Source organism: Lathyrus oleraceus, chromosome 3 (genome assembly GCF_024323335.1).
Source record: "Lathyrus oleraceus cultivar Zhongwan6 chromosome 3, CAAS_Psat_ZW6_1.0, whole genome shotgun sequence".
NCBI lineage: Eukaryota > Viridiplantae > Streptophyta > Magnoliopsida > Fabales > Fabaceae > Lathyrus > Lathyrus oleraceus.
The window spans coordinates 91,718,027-91,737,842 of NC_066581.1; the positions used below are offsets into that span (position 1 = coordinate 91,718,027).

General features: G+C 34.0%; 2 protein-coding genes and 1 pseudogene across 3 annotated transcripts; 2 read left to right on the forward strand and 1 right to left on the reverse strand.

The window, feature by feature from the left end:
* The first annotated feature begins 9,587 nt into the window (after positions 1 to 9,587).
* Positions 9,588 to 13,103, forward strand: LOC127125567 (uncharacterized). 2 transcript variants are annotated; one of them, XR_007804749.1, is made up of 4 exons: positions 9,588 to 9,711; positions 9,828 to 9,880; positions 12,102 to 12,400; positions 12,661 to 13,103. XR_007804749.1 is itself a non-coding variant. In XM_051054342.1 (3 exons), exons 2-3 carry the CDS (start codon positions 12,107 to 12,109, stop codon positions 12,724 to 12,726), a joined length of 360 nt encoding a protein of 119 aa, XP_050910299.1. In that variant the 5' UTR covers positions 9,594 to 9,711; positions 12,102 to 12,106; the 3' UTR covers positions 12,727 to 13,103. The 2 variants fall into 2 exon arrangements, 1 of the variants encoding a protein (XP_050910299.1); XM_051054342.1 differs by lacking the exon at positions 9,828 to 9,880 and having other exon boundaries at positions 9,594 to 9,711.
* LOC127129849 (zinc finger BED domain-containing protein RICESLEEPER 1-like) lies at positions 13,103 to 14,384 on the forward strand. The gene is made up of 2 exons (XM_051058967.1): positions 13,103 to 13,973; positions 14,074 to 14,384. Exons 1-2 carry the CDS (start codon positions 13,103 to 13,105, stop codon positions 14,136 to 14,138), a joined length of 936 nt encoding a protein of 311 aa, XP_050914924.1. The 3' UTR covers positions 14,139 to 14,384.
* Positions 14,385 to 16,913: 2,529 nt separating this feature from the next.
* Positions 16,914 to 17,859, reverse strand: LOC127129850 (transportin-1-like; annotated as a pseudogene).
* Between the last annotated feature and the right edge of the window lie 1,957 nt (positions 17,860 to 19,816).

Consider the following 19,816-nt stretch of genomic DNA (forward strand, 5'->3'; position numbering starts at 1 on the left):
TAATGGTAACCTTGGGGGTGGGGGGAAATAATAATAAATTTTTCTTTGGTATTTTTAATGGACAAATGATTTGAAACAGATTTTTGTTTTTTCAAAACTGACACATATTATGAGTCTGATGGATTAATTAATTCTTTTTCACGAAAGGTCATGTTACTTAAAACCATATGAACTATCATTAAAATTGATATAATAATAAACTTTCATCAGTCAAACAATTGAAACATTAACATTTATAACTACATGTAAATGGAATAACAACTAATCAATAAAATACAATTACAAATACTTTTATTAAAACTATTTAAAATGTTTCAATGAAACATAGGTGGTTTGGTGGTGTAGTTGGTTATCACGTCAGTCTAACACACTGAAGGTCCCCAGATATCTTACTTACATATTATTTAAAAATGACTAGGACGAAGAACGAAGTTGATTAAGCACTTTGAAGACTATAGACACATTGCGATCAAAACCGTACCAGAGAGGCCGCTATGACTAGTTGAAGAGAAAACGGAACAGTGTCATGTCCATTTAAACATAATAACCTATAAAACAAAACCATAAAAATCGATTGCGAACCGCTGAAATCGAAAAAAATCAGCGTTTCAGAAGGTTCATAGTCTGGGATATAGAATAAATCATCTTTTCAAGTCTTTAAGAGAGACTGACTCGTCTTTTTATCTTGATGAGTGTGGAAGTAAAGGATAAAATACTTTAACTGGGTGATTGCCAAATGTGGGAGGTAAGAAAAACAATAGAAGTTGTTGAAAAGAGAATAAGTTACCAAACAATACAAATCTATGTTATCTTTGGTGGAGGCCGAGTAAATGGAGTATAGAATATTGTTTTCAATTTATTATAGTTGAAGTGGAATTTTATGGATAGTCCCATACTACCTTTTTTTTTATGTTCACATTAAAAAAATCATTATTTATTTGTGTTATGATTATGTAGTAGTTTAAAGTGTCATAAAATTCTTTTTCCAAACTAAAACTTCGTATTGTGAATTAAGAGATTATGACTAAGTCCTATGAATAATCTTTCTATTAAAAACAATTTAAGATCAAATACCAAATTTATTCCTTGTGTTAATTTACAAATTCAATACTCACTCGTGTAGTACTACCATATTTGTATAAAATATGGAAATTTTATTTCCTTGGTAATAAAACAAATAAGTATATCTTATATTAAATTTAAAATTGTCAAATGAATTGTTTCCGATTCGACATTGGCTCGACTCTAGCCAAAACTTAAAACCTTACACTCTTATCTACACCAATTTATTGTTTGGTTCAGTTTAACTATTGTTATATATACAATGAATTAGGTAGCAAAATCCAAAAGTGTTCAACCCATAATTAGGTCTCATACCATAATTGACTCTCACAACACTCCTATTTAAATATGTGATTAAATTCACTGTTAACTACTTTACTTAACTAGAATTCATTTCAACTCTCAACATTATCTATTACTTATTTTCTGAACATAACCCCTAATTCTTATTTTCTTTCTTTTCTGAAATCTATTTTATATAAAAAATATACTACTCCATCATTCTAATTTAAAATTGTCTTTAAGGATATTGACACATTTCTTATATTAATAGTTAGTTTTGTTGATTTCCAATATAAAATCAATATTATTTAATAATATATTTTTAATAATAGTAGTCAGAGGAATGCATATGTGGGTAGAGGTTTAAAAAATAATGGTAACCTTGGGGGGTGGGGGGAAATACTAATAAATTTTTTTTTGGTATTTATAATGGACAAATGATTTGAAACAGATTTTTGTTTTTTCAAAACTAACACATATTATAAGTCTGATGGATTAATTAATTCTTTTTTCACGAAAGGTCGTGTTACTTAAAACCATATGAACTATCATTAAAATTGATATAATAATAAACTTTCATCAGTAAAACAATTGAAACATTCACATTTATAACTACATGTAAATGGAATAACAACTAATCAATAAAATACAATTACAAATACTTTTATTAAAACCATTTAAAATGTTTCAATGAAACATAGGTGGTTTCGTGGTGTATTTGGTTATCACGTCAGTCTAACACACTAAAGGTCCCCAGTTTGAGCCTGGGCGAAGCCAAATGGTGTTAACTCTATAGCTACATTACATATTATTTACAAATGACTAGGACGATAAACGACGTTGATTAAGCACTTTGAAGACTATAGACACATTGCGATCAAAACCGTACCAGACAGGCCGCTATGACTAGTTTAAGAGAAAACAGAACAGTGTCATGTCCAATTAAACATAATAACCCATAAAACAAAACCATAAAAATCGATTGCGAACCGCTGAAATCGAAAAAAAACAGCGTTTCAGAAGTTTCATAGTCTGGGATATAGAATAAATCATCTTTTCAAGTCTTATAGAGAGACTGACTCGTCTTTTTATCTTGATGAGTGTGGAAGTAAAGGGTTGAGAAAAGAATAAGTTACCAAACAATACAAATCTATGTTATCTTTGGTGGAGGCCGAGTAAATGGAGTATAGAATATTGTTTTCAATTTATTATAGTTGAAGTGGAATTTAATGGATAGTCCCATACTACCTCTTTTTTATGTTCACATTAAAAAAAATCGTTATTTATTTGTGTTATTATTATGTAGTAGTTTAAAGTGTCATAAAATTCTTTTTCCAAACTAAAACTTCGTATTGTGAATTAAGAGATTATGACTAAGTCCTATGAATAATCTTTCTATTAAAAACAATTTAAGATCAAATACCAAATTTATTCCTTGTGTTTATTTACAAATTCAATACTCACTCGTGTAGTACTACCATATTTGTATAAAATATGGAAATTTTATTTCTTTGGTAATAAAACAAATAAATATATCTTATATTAAATTAAAATTGTCAAATGAATTGTTTCCGATTCGACATTGGCTCGACTCTAGCCAAACTTAAAACCTTACACTCTTATCTACACCAATTTATTGTTTGGTTCAGTTTTAACTATTGTTATATATACAATGAATTAGGTAGCAAAATCCAAAAGTGTTCAACCCATAATTAGGTCTCATACCATAATTGACTCTCACAACACTCCTATTTAAATATGTGATTAAATTCACTGTTAACTACTTTACTTAACTAGAATTCATTTAAATTCTCAACATTATCTATTACTTATTTAATGAACATAACCCCTAATTCTTATTTTCTTTCTTTTCTGAAATCTATTTTTATATAATGTACTACTCCATCATTCTAATTTAAAATTGTCTTTAATGATATTGACACATTTCTTATATTAATAGTTAGTTTTGTTGATTTCCAATATAAAATCAATATTATTTAATAATATATTTTTAATAATAGTAGTCAGAGGAATGCATATGTGGGTAAAGGTTTAAAAAATAATGGTAACCTTGGGGGGTGGGGGGAAATAATAATAAATTTTTCTTTGGTATTTTTAATGGACAAATGATTTGAAATAGATTTTCATTTTTTCAAAACTGACACATATTATGAGTCTGATGGATTAATTAATTCTTTTTCACGAAAGGTCGTGTTACTTAAAACCATATGAACTATCATTAAAATTGATATAATAATAAACTTTCATCAGTCAAACAATTGAAACATTCACATTTATAACTACATGTAAATGGAATAACAACTAATCAATAAAATACAATTACAATAACTTTTATTAAAACCATTTAAAATGTTTCAATGAAACATAGGTGGTTTTGTGGTGTAGTTGGTTATCACGTCAGTCTAACACACTGAAGGTCCCCAATTCGAGCCTGGGCGAAGCCAAATGGTGTTAACTCTAATTTAAATTTTAATGCTTACCACTATATTTTTGTAAATTTTACAATGCATCAACATTAATTTCAAAAATTAATTTACAATTTTGTGAATCAACTAAATAAATTTTATTTTCTAGAATGAGCCAAAGAGACATGTTGTAAGAGAGAATATAGCTACATTACATATTATTTAAAAATGACTAGGACGAAGAACGAAGTTGATTAAGCACTTTGAAGACTATAGACACATTGCGATCAAAACCGTACCAGACAGGCCGCTATGACTAGTTGAAGAGAAAATGGAACAGTGTCATGTCCAATTAAACATAATAACCCATAAAACAAAACCATAAAAATCGATTGCGAACCGCTGAAATCGAAAAAAAACAGCGTTTCAGAAGGTTCATTCTCTGGGATATAGAATAAATCATCTTTTCAAGTCTTATAGAGAGACTGACTCGTCTTTTTATCTTGATGAGTGTGGAAGTAAAGGATAAAATACTTTAACTGGGTGATTGCCAAATGTGGGAGGCAAGAAAAAGAATAGAATTTATTGAGAAGAGAATAAGTTACCAAACAATACAAATCTATGTTATCTTTGGTGGAGGCAGAGTAAATGGAGTATAGAATATTGTTTTCAATTTATTATAGTTGAAGTGGAATTTAATGGATAGTCCCATACTACCTTTTTTTTATGTTCACATCAAAAAAAATCGTTATTTATTTGTGTTATTATTATGTAGTAGTTTAAAGTGTCATAAAATTCTTTTTCCAAACTAAAACTTCGTATTGTGAATTAAGAGATTATGACTAAGTCCTATGAATAATCTTTCTATTAAAAACAATTTAAGATCAAATACCAAATTTATTCCTTGTGTTTATTTACAAATCAATACTCACTCGTGTAGTACTACCATATTTGTATAAAATATGGAAATTTTATTTCTTTGGTAATAAAACAAATAAATATATCTTATATTAAATTAAAATTGTCAAATGAATTGTTTCCGATTCGACATTGGCTCGACTCTAGCCAAAACTTAAAACCTTACACTCTTATCTACACCAGTTTATTGTTTGGTTCAGTTTTAACTATTGTTATATATACAATGAATTAGGTAGCAAAATCCAAAAGTGTTCAACCCATAATTAGTTCTCATACCATAATTGACTCTCACAACACTCCTATTTAAATATGTGATTAAATTCACTGTTAACTACTTTACTTAACTAGAATTCATTTAAATTCTCAACATTATCTATTACTTATTTTATGAACATAACCCCTAATTCTTATTTTGTTTCTTTTCTGAAATCTATTTTATATAAATATACTACTCCATCATTCTAATTTAAAATTGTCTTTAATGATATTGACACATTTCTTATATTAATAGTTAGTTTTGTTGATTTCCAATATAAAATCAATATTATTAATAATATATTTTTAATAATAGTAGTCAGAGGAATGCATATGTGGGTAAAGGTTTAAAAAATAATGGTAACCTTGGGGGGTGGGGGAAATAATAATAATTTTTCTTTGGTATTTTTAATGGACAAATGATTTGAAACTGATTTTTGTTTTTTCAAAACTGACACATATTATGAGTCTGATGGATTAATTAATTCTTTTTCACGAAAGGTCGTGTTACTTAAAACCATATGAACTATCATTAAAATTGATATAATAATAAACTTTCATCAGTCAAACAATTGAAACATTCACATTTATAACTACATGTAAATGGAATAACAACTAATCAATAAAATACAATTGCAATAACTTTTATTAAAACCATTTAAAATGTTTCAATGAAACATAGGTGGTTTCGTGGTGTAGTTGGTTATCACGTCAGTCTAACATACTGAAGGTCCCCAATTCGAGCCTGGGCGAAGCCAAATGGTGTTAACTCTAATTTAAATTTTAATGCTTACCACTATATTTTTGTAAAAAAAACAGCATTTCAGAAGGTTCATAGTCTGGGATATAGAATAAATCATCTTTTCAAGTCTTATAGAGAGACTGACTCGTCTTTTTATCTTGATGAGTGTGGAAGTAAAGGATAAAATACTTTAACTGGGTGATTGCCAAATGTGGGAGGCAAGAAAAAGAATAGAAGTTATTGAGAAGAGAATAAGTTACCAAACAATACAAATCTATGTTATCTTTGGTGGAGGCCGAGTAAATGGAGTATAGAATATTGTTTTCAATTTATTATAGTTGAAGTGGAATTTAATGGATAGTCCCATACTACCTTTTTTTTATGTTCACATCAAAAAAAATCGTTATTTATTTGTGTTATTATTATGTAGTAGTTTAAAGTGTCATAAAATTCTTTTTCCAAACTAAAACTTCGTATTGTGAATTAAGAGATTATGACTAAGTCCTATGAATAATCTTTCTATTAAAAACAATTTAAGATCAAATACTTAATTTATTCCTTGTGTTTATTTACAAATTCAATACTCACTCGTGTAGTACTACCATATTTGTATAAAATATGGAAATTTTATTTCTTTGGTAATAAAACAAATAAATATATCTTATATTAAATTAAAATTGTCAAATGAATTGTTTCCGATTCGACATTGGCTCGACTCTAGCCAAAACTTAAAACCTTACACTCTTATCTACACCAGTTTATTGTTTGGTTCAGTTTTAACTATTGTTATATATACAATGAATTAGGTAGCAAAATCCAAAAGTGTTCAACCCATAATTAGGTCTCATACCATAATTGACTCTCACAACACTCCTATTTAAATATGTGATTAAATTCACTGTTAACTACTTTACTTAACTAGAATTCATTTAAATTCTCAACATTATTGTCGCATTACGCGAAAAACCGGCGGGAAAACAAGAACAACAGAGCTGCCACCGTGCGTTATTTATCCCAAAAGAGGGAAAGGAAACGCTCGAAGTAAACCTGGAAAAAGCATGGTCTCGCGACTAAAGAGAATGGGATCGGGAGTCGGTTATGCGAAGGGAAGGTATTAGCACCCCTACGCATCCGTCGTACTCGACGGGATCCACGCACAATAGGAAGGGAAAATGGTTGCTAACACACTGCTCAAATAAACATCTACACAGGCTGAAAGAGACACAAGAAAACAGACTGAAACTGACTCGGCAGGATATCGCATCCTGGGCCTACTTAGTCTATCAAGCATAGACATCAGAGTCAAAGTAGTTCGGACTGGGGAAACGACACATGCTCGCTAGGATATCGCATCCTATGCATACGTATCTCCTTTGGACGAAGGAGAATCAGAGCATCCGTAGCTCGGCTGACACGCACACAAACAGAAACAGGCAAAGGCAAACGTGGAGCCTGAATGCCAATTACTGGACTTACATCAGCATCCGAACCAAAACACACACAAGGAGGCAAACGTGGAGCCTGAATGCCAATCACGGGGCTTACATCAGCATCCGAACCGAACGAACTCACACTGGAACCCGAACGCCACTCGATGGACTTACATCAGCTTCCAAGCACACAACAAGAAGAAGGGTCTCGATTGCAACCAGGGCAAGAGAAAGGGGAGGTCTCAATCGCAACGAGGGCGAGAGAAAAGAATTAGTGTTAGTTGTTAGTCAAACTCGACAAGACATCGCATCTCGTGCCTACGTATCTCATATGGACATGAGAATCAGAGTTGCCGTAGTTCGGCTAAACTATTCCTATTGGTTTGTGTTTTTTAAGTGGATAACGTCACTACGCAATCTACCGGATGCTCGACCTTTGGAGACTTACTCACCTGTAGTAGAAGGAGTTAACGTATCCTTAAGAGGGGATAATGTTTGTTTGTGTTTTAGGAAAGCTCAAGCAAGAAAGGAAGTCCTATACGAAGGAACCGTGCTACCTTAATTGTCGTGCAAACGAGACTACGCGGAGTCTAGCAAACCTAGGGGATACAATCACACCACACAAACATATACAGCATGAAATAAACACACCAACAAGGGGCTCAAACATCAGGGCTAGGCTTTAGTCGAGGGGTCATATCAACCTCAACAAACAAGCCTCTGTATCGGGGTCAGGTTAGCTCTTAACCTTGCCATTGAGGGGCTAAGGTGAAGCTGATGAAAGGTGAGTGAAGATGAGACTTCACAGCTCTTATCCCTGGTCAGGGAGAGCATCAGACAAGGGAGCGTGGGTCCAGAATGGGGGGACCCTTCTACGCTCAAGACATAGACTCGACTGTACAATGTACAAGATCTTGGGTTTGTGTCCCAATGCATCAAACACAAGTAGTGTGAGCAGAGGGACGACTCAACAGAAGAGTGGGAGATAGACTGCATATCTCTATGATCCACCAATTGCCTTAATCAAGGTCTTTACCTGCTTAGGGACAAAGTTAAACAATCACAAACATTGCCCCGAAAGGGGGACTTCAGACAGGTGCCTGGCCAAGTAACAGGCCAGGTCTTCCAGACTACATGAAGTCAGAAGATTATACCTCAGTGGTAAGCAACCACAAGCTAGCAAAGCAAAGTTCAAAATGAACTCAAAGCCACTTAGGTACCTGTGAAAAAATCTAAAACAATCAGTTAAATTGTATAGACAGACAACCACCAGTCAATATTAAACAGACAGACAAAGCATCATTAGATAATGAGCAAGGCACAAGCACAAGTGAATTTGTTCTCAAAGCCTACAAAACAACACGACGTTAGCCAACATCAACCAATAATCAGGCTTAAATGAATGAGGCACTCCAATCACGGCAATATGCCTTTGAACCTGAAATCCATAATCCAAACAGTGAGTCCAAACCACTAGGTCAAAGCCTAGGGTCAAAAGAGGGAAAAAAATCCAGAACGGAAGCTGATACTCCACGTGAAATTCATTTACTCAAGTGATAACATGTCCTAAAATTAAGGGAGCATGCAAGATTGAATTACTTCTAAGCCCAGGGGTAAAATAGTCATTTCACAATTAGGGGTTAATTTTGAATTAAATTTCTATTTACAAAATTCTAATTAAAAGTCAATTAAAATCTAAGCTAGATTTAATATTCTAAAAAATCCAAGAGATTATCTAATTCTAATATTTCTAATTGTTAATTTCTAATATTCTAAGCTAGTATCCTAATTAACTTTTTCTAATTATTAACAGTAACTAAACTATTAACCTATTAATCACACCTACTTATTTCTAAAAACTCTATTGGACTATACTAAAATTATTTCTAATTATCTAATTATCTAATTATTCTAATTATCTAAACTACTCCTAATATCAATTAATTCTAATAACATTGCCAATTAATTCTAAACTATCTAATTATTCTAACATTTCTAATTATCATAATTCTAAACTAATCATAAAGATATTCAGAACCAATTATGAACTAAATTCTAGAGTTATTCCTAAAATATCTAAACTATCTTCTAATCCCTAAGCCACACCTTAATTAACTATATCCTAATTAACTAGACCACACCTATCAACTAGGGGTGGCAATTGGATCCATTAACACAAAATCCATCCAATCCATCCATCAAAAAATCCATCCAATCCATCCATTAAATAAAAATTAAATTAATGGATTGATCCAATCCATCCATTTATAAACATGGATTGGATCAATCCATCCAACACATTTTGATGATCCAATGGATTTTTTAATTTAATTTTAAAAAAATAAAATTTTTCAAATATTAAAAAAAAAATTAAAAAAAAATAATTTTTTTTTTGAAAAAAAAAAATTTTTTTTTTCAAAAAGAAAAATATATATTTTTGAAAATACAAAAAATGATTTTCTCCAATCCAACGTGTTCTCTCTCCAATCCAACCAAGAACCCTAATTTTCTTCCCCCAATTTCTTCTTCCAACCAAGAACCCTAATTTTCTTCCCCCAATTTCTTCTTAACAGCTTGCTCCGACGTGGTGGCTCAGGTAACGACTTCCTGCGATCTTCTTATTCTCTTTGTTTCTACCTTTTTTCTTTTTTCTGTTTGAGATGTTCGTCCCTGCTTGCGTCTTTATCATTGATTCGGTTGTGTTTTTTGCAGAGAGTGGTTCAAATTCTGGAAGATTGGCTAGGTTCCATCATTAGCAGAATCAGGTCAGAGCGGGTTTTTATCTTTTGTTCTGGAAGTTTCAGGTTCAGTTTGAGTTTAATTTATAATGCAGTTGCAATTTGGTTTGAAGATTGTAATGATTGGTGATGATTTATAGGGCTCTAAGTTGTTAACAACGTTAAACTCATATAGATTTCTATTGTGAAAGTTGGTTAGAAGTGACTCAATGTGTTAATTCAGTTACTGTTAGCTGTTAGGGACTGATGTAGCTAAATCACTTAGTTAGTTAGGTTAGTTTTCTGTTAGAATGAAGTTGGAAACAGTTGGATGTTAAAACGAATCAGGATAAGGATGTTATGGAACTAATTGAAAAACGTTAGTTAGGATGATGCTCTGTTAAAGTTAGTTAACTGCATTTGAGAATGTATAGTTAAAAATTGATGTTAACTTGTTAATTGGCTAGTACAAAACTGGGTTTTGAAGTGAACTGTTAGAATTTGAAAAAAAACAGTTAAGGTTAAAAACTGTATGTCAAGTTAGTTTGGATTAGTTTTTTACAGTTAGCCATGTTGGGAATTATTAGTGATTAGTTATGATGGAATGGTAGTTGCAGTTGTGGTTATTGTGTGTTAGTGAGCTATGGTGGATGTAGTTAGTGTTGAATGAAAGCTTAATGTTAGTGTTTAGGAATGCAGCTAGTTGTGTTTAAAGTGTATTAATGATGTTAGGTTTGAAGTTGGTTTGCATCCGATGTTAGCATTTGGTGGTGAGGTTAGAGATTTAGTTGATCTTGGATTGTTATTATAGGGGCAGGAATATGTACTACTGCTTTTGAACATCTTATTATTAGCTTAAGTTATTTTCGACCAACGAGGATGCCCCTAATCAATGTAAGCAACAGCTTTATCTTATTCCCATCAAAACTCAAATTTAGACAAGTCAGGTTTCTGACACCTCCTCCCACTGCCATAACATTAACACGAATGAACCTTACTTACATAAAAGCTTAATGAAGGATGAAACTACTGTTCCTTTGCCCTCAAATTTCAAGTCCCAAAAAGTAAAATACTAGTAACCCACAACATAGTCTCTATAAAGCTGTTTGTACTTTGGTGTTTATGCTTAGCAATCAACTACTACAAGACAATCTATCTAAGCTTGGAAACCGGGATTGAAGTTGAAAATGAATGTGTTATTGCAAATCAGTTAGCTCTTTATTGATTTGTTTGTTGTCACTTGTGGGTGCCTATTGAGTTGGTTGAAAATGTTAGAAGGCTAAGACTGTTTTATTGCAAACTGTTTTATTGCATTGGTTTTATTATGATTTTTATGCTCTTTTACCGCCGTTTTTTGTTCTGTTTCCAAGGCATTATTGTTATCATTTACATTTAATTTGTCCCTAGAAATTGGATTGCTTTGTTTACGTGATTCGTACTGTATGTAGAAATTGTGTTGTTTTGTTGCACGATTTGTTCTGTGTAGAAATTGGGTTGCTTTGTTTACATGATTTGTTCTGTTCTGTGTTGAAATTGGGTTGCTTTGTTGACATGATTGGTTCTGTATGTAGAAATTGGTTTGCTTTGTTTACATGATTTGTTCTGTTCTGTGTTGAAATCGGGTTGCTTTGTTTACATGGTTTGTTCTGTTCTGTCTGTTGAAATTGGTTTGCTTTGTTTACATGGTTTGTTCTGTCTAGAAATTGGGTTGCTTTGTGTAAATGATTTTGTCTGTCTGTAAAAATTTAATCATTAAGTAATACTCAAGGAATCAAAGCTAAAGTCCAAGTAATAATGACTAAAACAAGATAGAGATAGGTATAAAATAAAATGAATGGAACTTGTCAATGAGATAATTTAATCATTAATTAAGCATATTATATAATTTTTGTTATTTATAATATGCTTTAGCCACTTTGTTTTTTCATGGAATGCTGCATTGTCTTTTTTTTTATGCAAGCCATGGAATGCCGACACTTTAGACTGAACTCTTACTGGATTAAGGCATTAGCACACATAGATTAACCAAGTCTGACATGCAAATCAACCATTTTCTTTAATGTGACAGTGTTTTAATTATTAATAGAATGGTGTATTTAAATTAATTAGGAATTAGTTAGGAATTAGTTATAGATTAGATATCATTTCTATATAATTATAATCAATTTTGGGTGCTTGTTGTTCATATATGCTTAATTAATATTTATTTTATTGGATAATTTAGTTTGATTTCCTTTAACACTCACCTTTAACCATTGTCAAATTATAGGAAATATGTCTATCGAAGGAGATGAACCCGTAATTCAAATTGAGGACGAAGTTGATGAAAGTTCAGTCCCTAGTTCAAAAAGAACAAAAACTTCTATGGCTTGGGAATTTTTTGAAAAGTTTTTTGACGATAAAGGGCTTCCAAAGGCAAAATGCAAAAATTGTGATAAAATTTACATGGCTAGAGATGGTGGTGGCACTTCAAATTTGATAAAACATTCGCTGAGATGTGTTGGAAGAGGGAATGGATCTTCTTATCCTCCACTTGATCAAGAAAAGTATAGGGAAAAGATTTCTGAGGTAATTGTCAAACACAATTATCCTTTTACTTTTGTCGAACATGAAGGAATAGTTGACTTACTCTGTTTTTTGCACCCTGATGTTAAGTCAATTTCTAGAAACACTGCAAAGTCCGATGTTCTTAAGCTGTATAGAAAAGAAAAAGAAAAATTAAAATCCTATTTACAGTCAATTCCAGGAAAAATTTGTTTAACATCCGATTTATGGTCTGCAATAAATACAAATCAATATATGGTTTTGACTGCACATTTTGTTAATAGGAATTGGGAGTTAGAGAAAAAAGTATTATCCTTCATTCATTGTCCACCACCTCACAGCGGTTTTAAGTTGGCTGAGAAGTTAATAAGTTTGTTAAAGGAGTGGGGTATTGAGAAAAAAATATTCACAATTACTTTAGACAATGCATCTAACAATGATGTTATGGTGAATATATTGAAGAAACATTTATTATCAGGATTAGGATTGATAGCTGAAGGAACATATTTTCATGTTAGATGTGGAGCACACATCTTAAACTTAATTGTTCATGATGGTTTAAAGGTGATAGATGGATCTTTGGATAAAATTAGATTGTGTGTGAAATACATAAGAGGCTCAGAGGCTCGAAAATTAAAGTTTGCATCTTGTTTAGAGCAACTCTCAAATGTGACTTCTAAGCAAGTTCGTCAAGACTTGCCTATTAGGTGGAATTCCACTTATCTGATGCTTGAGGCTGCTATAGGTCAACGAGAAGCTTTTACCCTCCTAAGTGATATTGATCCCTACTTTGATTGTTTATCAAACGAGGAGTGGGATAAGGTAAAAACCATAGCTGATTTTTTGAAGCCATTTTATGATATCACAGTTTTTTTTTCGGGTAGCACTTATCCAACCGCCAACCTCTATTTTAGTGGTGTGTGGAGAATTCATATGAAAATCAAGGAAGTTGCATGTGTTCATCATAGTGAGTTTGAAATACAAAATCAATTATGTTGCATGGCTAGAAGAATGGAGAAAAAATTTGATAAATATTGGAATTCTTATAGTGTTGTTCTATCATTTGCTGTCATCTTAGATCCTAGATATAAGTTGCAGTTTGTTGAGTGGTGCTATGTGAGGTTGTTAGGTAGTGAGGGAGTACAAGTTGCAAAGTTGATTTTAGATAAGTTGAAAGCTTTTTTTCAAGAATATCTCAAGTCCTCAAATGAGACAACCGCTTCATCTATACAAAGGTCAATTAGAGGTAGTCCAAACATTCCCTCAAATGACTTACAGGATTTTGGGACTTACGAAAGTATATTGTGTGAACCATCAAAAAATGAGTCTGATTTGGAAACTTATTTGAATGAAAAAAAAATTAACCATGAGGAATATGCTGATTTGGATATTTTGCAATATTGGAAAGCAAATGAGGGTAAATATCTCAAACTTTCTAGATTGGCACGTGACCTTTTGAGCATTCCAATTACTACAGTTGCATCAGAATCAGCATTTAGTATAGGTGGACGTATACTTGACAAGTATCGAAGTGCTCTTATACCTGAAAATGTTGAAGCATTAATGTGTACACATGATTGGCTTTGTGGAACTCCAGGTTAGTATCTACAATCTTTCTATTTGTGTTTTTTTTTCATTTATCTTCTTTTATAATTAATGTATGTTTAATTGTTTTGTACTTTGATTCTCTTTTGTAGCGGCAATTGATTTTGATGGACCCGATTTTGTTGAGGACCTTTCATCCTTCTTTTCCATAACATGAAGTTACTTGAAGATGTGATTTATTTTGGGAGAACAATCTACAAAGATTTTATAACTTGAAGTTTGAATGCTTGAACTATTAGAATTTTATTAGTAAAATGATGTATTGGTATTTTACCTCTTTCGATAACCAATTTTTTTTTAATCCCACTTGTTTGGTGAAAATCATATGATTGATGATTCAACTTTGTTGAAAATTATATGCTAGATTTATTAGTATTTTACCTCTTTTGATGTTGAGGTTTTTCATTTTAGAGGTGTTGATTTGGAATTATTTGGTGAAAATTATATGATAGGTGATTCAAGTTTAGTAATGCATGTTTAATTATGGGAGCTACAAGTGGAATGCCCATCTTTAGAATGTTCAAGAAGAGAATATTTCAGTGAATCGTGATCTTTAGATAGAAACAATTTCTATATTATCGTAGAACTAATATTAGTTGTATAATTGAACTACTTAATCGATTTAACAATAATATAATGTGATGTTTTTCACTTTTCATTCTACAAATTCAAGTACAAGTTATTTATGGTCAAATAATTTTTTTATCTAATGTTAAAAAAATAAATTTTTTCAAATACCAAATTCTTTTTTTGAAAAATAAAAAATATTTTTTTTTTGAAAAAAAATATTTTTTTTTAAATACCAAAATTTGACTTTATTTTCGATTTTTTTTTACGAATATAAAAGAAAATCGAAAAAAAAAAAAAACAAATTTAAATTATTTTTTTCAAAAATACAAAAATATATTTTTTTTGAAAAAAAAATAATTTTCCTCAAAAAAAAAAACTGATATTGTTTTATTAAAAAAAAAGTAAAAAACTTTTTAAAAAAAATAAATTTCAAAGAAATTTTTTAAAGGAAAATAAAATGGATGGATGGATATCCATCCACTAAAAATATGATAATGGATGGATTGGATGGATTTTTATTCTTAATGGATGGATTGGATTGGATATTTTTTTAAAAAAAATTAGTGGATTGTTAATGGATAATGGATTGTTTTGATCCATCCATTAACGATCCAATCCATATCCATCCAATCCATCCATTTTGCCACCCCTACTATCAACTACACTGTAATCTAATTGATATCACTTATACACTACCGCACAAATCCAGCAACAGGCTGAAGGAAACAAACAACCGAAACAAAAAAAAAAAGAGAAAAGTGCTTAATGGATAAGTAGCAACACGTTTTCAACCACCACGACTCCGTTTCACCACGAACCTAGGTTCCATCCCCGTTCTGCCGCGCCGGAGTTCTTCACCGACGGCAGCGGAACTCCTACAAACACGACCTCCACACGGCCAAACTCACTGCGATTCCCTTAATCCAAATCCACTGTTGATCCAACCTAATCTCTATTCGAAAATGCAAACTGAAGCAAAAGTTCTCACGAACCCTAGATTGAATATTCCCAAATCCGGTCCTCATACGGAGGTAATCGAGCTTGCAAGTTTGGGAGAATCATTCACTGGATCCATATTTGCACAATGATAATCAACGCGAGTAAAATCGGTGGAGTTTCACATACCTTCGTCGTCGACGGTGACGCACGCGGCGGACGGCGTTTGGATACTGATGCGGTACAAAACAATCGCTTATCTACTCTCCTATTCTTCGTCTACTCCAATCTTCCTCGCCGTTCCCTGGTACTTTGAATCGTGGCGCTTACGTATCTTGACTTGTAATCGTGGAAGGCGCGATTCGATTGTTGGATTCGAGAAGATTCACTGAAGCAAGGGACACCATGGATTGAGGACGGAATCAAGGTCCAGCAAGAAACAACCAATGAATTCGCCAGCAAAGACGACCGGCGCAACGACGATGTTACTGGAAGTTCGTCTCAGGTATTTTCTTGGTGCTTTCCCTCTTTCTTCGCATTATCTTCCTTCTTCTGTTATGGATTCTTCTTTTTCTCTACTCGCGGTTCTGTTCTAATCTCTTCTTCTCCCTGCGTTTTCTGTGTTTTGGTTGCAGAGACTGAGGCAGAGTGAATTCTAGCTCGACCAATCAAAGCTTCAACGTGGAGCTTTGATGGCTTTGTCTCAGTGCTTTGGTAAGGGTGGAATGGTGGTGAAGATGCGGAATAGAAGATGGAAACTGGAAGATGCAGGTTGAAAGTGATGATTGAAGAAGAGTTCTTGGACCGATTCACGGTGGTTGAAGGTTTGTTACAGGTGGAAGAAGAAGCTGGAAAAGTTTGTTAGAGGTTGATGGATTGAGGGCAAAAACGATTTTAGAATGAGAGGGAAAATTTTCTCCAAAACCAATGATTGGCAATGATTGCAGCTTATATAGCAGGATCAAAGGGGCAAATTGGAGAATTAAATCTGAAAATGGTTCAATCTGCACCATCCAGCTGGCACTTAAATGAAGGTAAGTCTTGAATTATGAATTAAGTCACGTGGTTTTTACCACAAGGTCAAATTTCTAATCCATTTGCCTTCAATCTTTTGATCCATGGATAACTGAATTGACTTACATCGGGTGACTTGCTTCTTTACCTGAACTGCTCTTTTATGGTCTATGCAGGTTTGTGGTTTTATTCTCTTGGCTTTTCACGTGCCGTCTTTTTTCTTCAATTTTCTTTTGGCTTGGTGCTGCTGCGTGCCGCTCATGCTTCAGCTTTTGGTAGTTGAGTTTGGACTGCAGTGCTGTTGTTTTTTACAGGGAGCTTTGTCTATTGCAGCATACGGTTTGGTCCATAACCTGCTTTTGGTCTGCAACAAGGCTTGTTGCATCGCAGGATTTTCGGCATTGAGGATTGCTTAACATGTATTATTTGCCACTGAAAGAACCGCTTGTACCTTTGAACTTTTCAGTTGTTTGGCAGCAACTCCAAGAATCTCAGGCAAACATGGGTGCAAATGAATCACACACACTCGAGCAAGGTCCCCCAGTAAGGCAAAGGCACTTTGTCGAACATTGGGAGCATCATCCGTACAACAATGCAAAAGTAGGTCTCTCAGAGAACATTGTGAAGCCAACTGTTCCACTGCTAAGACCCTCTGCTAAACCAGAAAGCAGATCAAGAGAGCACACAATGAATTCCTTGTCATACTGAGCCCTAGCTGCAGCAGGATTGGCCTTGGCCAATTGTTGGGTCTGAATTATATTTATGCACTTCCCAAATACAGGTTCAATAAATTGAGTGAATCCAGTATCCAATGCCTGTGCTATAGAAGTAAAGCATTCTAGGAGTGGAAAGAGATCTTTGTCTGAATTTGAAAGCTGTTGCCACTTCTCAGTTAATGGTTGCATGAGAATGTCAATATAAACAGGTTAATTCAGCTCTCCCTCAACAGCTTCAGCTAGAGTTCCAACAACATTGTACACAATTATGAGGGGTTTCGTCTCTGATACTTCCCGAATGCAGCCACTAGGTGCTTTAATACGATTTCCAAGCGTGGTACCAGCTCTTCTGTAGCCTCATCTTCAAGTGTTGCAAAGTTCTGCAATATTTCATGACAGGCTGGATAAGATAAATGAGATACCCTTGCTTATTGGTTGTATGTCTATGCATTAATTCCTTGTATCATGACCGTGACTCTGTTATGATTTTGACTTGTGGTTCAATGTCCTGCTAGGTACGATGACAACTTGGTCAGCAAAGTGGCAAAGTACCTCAACCTTCATTGCTTGAGAACTGTGGATGTCAAGCCCTGTATGGAGCTGTTGAATGGCTTTGGTCTCCCTTGGAGGCCATGAAGGCATATGGTAATGGTGGCTGATCAAAGCATGCTACCAAGTGACCAAACTTGAATTTGAAGCATCATGCATACATGGAAAGCTCAAAGGCCAAGAATGAAAAATCAACCTTAGAAGTAAAATTAGGATTTGGATTTTAGGATGAGAAGGGTTTGAGTTGATTTTGGTCAAAGTTGACCAAAAAGTCAACTGTTGACCAAAGTCAACAATTGGTCAACACATCTTTCTTTGGATTTTTATCATGTAATGAACCTTTTATGATCATGTAATGAATGACATTTCCTCACTTGAATGAACTTGGATTGGTATTTGAACTAAATGGCTCTTGAAATGAATTTGAAGTTATTTTTATATGAATAAATGGTTCTTGAATAGGTATTGGAACAGAGTGAAATGGATAGTATAATGACATTGACTGAACTAATCCTGAGTGACGCTCCAATGATAATCATGAAACAAAAGACTTAGAAAGGACCAAGATGTGCTGAACTACAACCTTCATAAACCAAACACTAGAGCCACTGATCATGAGCACGGTAAATAGAGACACAACCAAGAACTCCACCCGGATGAACCAGGACCAAGAAGTTGCTGAATGCAAGTTGACCAAGCAAGGAGATCAAGCATCTTGAATGATGATGTACCAGCCGAACTAAGATTAGGAAGTCACAATATAGGAGTTTGACCTGATTAGGGTATGGAACCATGACCAAGTAAAGGCCTTTAAATCATGGTCTTGATCCCTCCAGAAACCACCGTTGACACCAGATTTAAGCATAATACCCGAGCATCTCCACGCTAGGGTTAGATTGGGGCCACCCCAAATTCACTGAGAAATCCTAGTTTCCACTAGGTGTAAGAATAAAGCTCTGAATTCAAGTCACTGCCATCTTGTGTTGAACCTTGCTTATGTAGATGAAATGCATGCTCCTGATGATATGCAAATGTTAATAACCTAAAAATGAAATGAATGTACAAAATGGTAGGGTGCAAATTTGAGGTGCTACAGCTGCCCCTATTCAATCAACTGGGAACCCGAATGGATGAGAGCAACGACTGTCAGACTTTCAGGGTAAATAGGGATTGAATACCAAGAACCGTAGAAATTTGCACACTGCTGGGAATTTTCTTTTTCTGTTTTTCTTCTTTCAAAAGCACAACCACATCCAGACATCTCAACACGATGAATGGGAACAAAAATCTCAACTAGATGCCAGCGGACAACTAGGAAAAACTCAACGTTTACCAAGACCAACGGAGAGGTACGTCAACTCTACTGGGGACGACCAGGAAAGGATACAACCATACGTCAGCGGACGCAATGGGAAAAACTCGACGTTTACCGAAACCAACGGAGAGGTGAATCAGCTGGGACGACCAGGAAAAACTCGACGTTTACCAAGACCAACGGAGAGGTAGCCAGACATCATCGGATGAATGGGAAGACTCGACCAGACGTCATAGGACGAAAGGGAGAAGCTCGACGTTTATCGACACCAACGGAGAAGGAGAGAACTCAACCAGACGCCAACGGACGAAAGGGAGACTCGACCAGACGTCATCGGACGAAAGGGAGGAGGAGAAAGCCACTTCACGAGGGAAAGGCACCACAACCGGAAACCGAATAGGACGTCTACTGGGAATTCTGGTTGGGAATCAACCAGACATTAAGGAATGACTGGGAATAGGGTATACAATCAGACGTTCGCGGACGAATGAGAAAAACACAACGTTTATCGAAACCAACGGGGAGGTAAATCCACTTGGGGAAGGGTACAACTAGACGTCATAGGACGACTAGGAAAAACTCGACGTTTATCGACACCAACGGAGAGGAGGAAACTCTGAGGGGATTCATCTGGTATTACCAAATGATCTGTGGGGAATAACAACTAGACGTCATCGGACGAATAGGAAAAACTCGACGTTTATCGTCACAAACGGAGAGGAGGTTCAACTGGGG

Bases quoted from the DNA above. Each gene is read 5' to 3' on its own strand.
- LOC127125567 (XM_051054342.1), top strand. From the start codon at position 12,107: ATGTCTATCGAAGGAGATGAACCCGTAATTCAAATTGAGGACGAAGTT. The intron at 12,401-12,660 runs GTAATTGTCAAA...TTTTGTTAATAG, and splicing joins ATAGGGAAAAGATTTCTGAG to GAATTGGGAGTTAGAGAAAA.
- LOC127129849 (XM_051058967.1), top strand. From the start codon at position 13,103: ATGCTTGAGGCTGCTATAGGTCAACGAGAAGCTTTTACCCTCCTAAGT. The intron at 13,974-14,073 runs GTTAGTATCTAC...TCTCTTTTGTAG, and splicing joins TTGGCTTTGTGGAACTCCAG to CGGCAATTGATTTTGATGGA.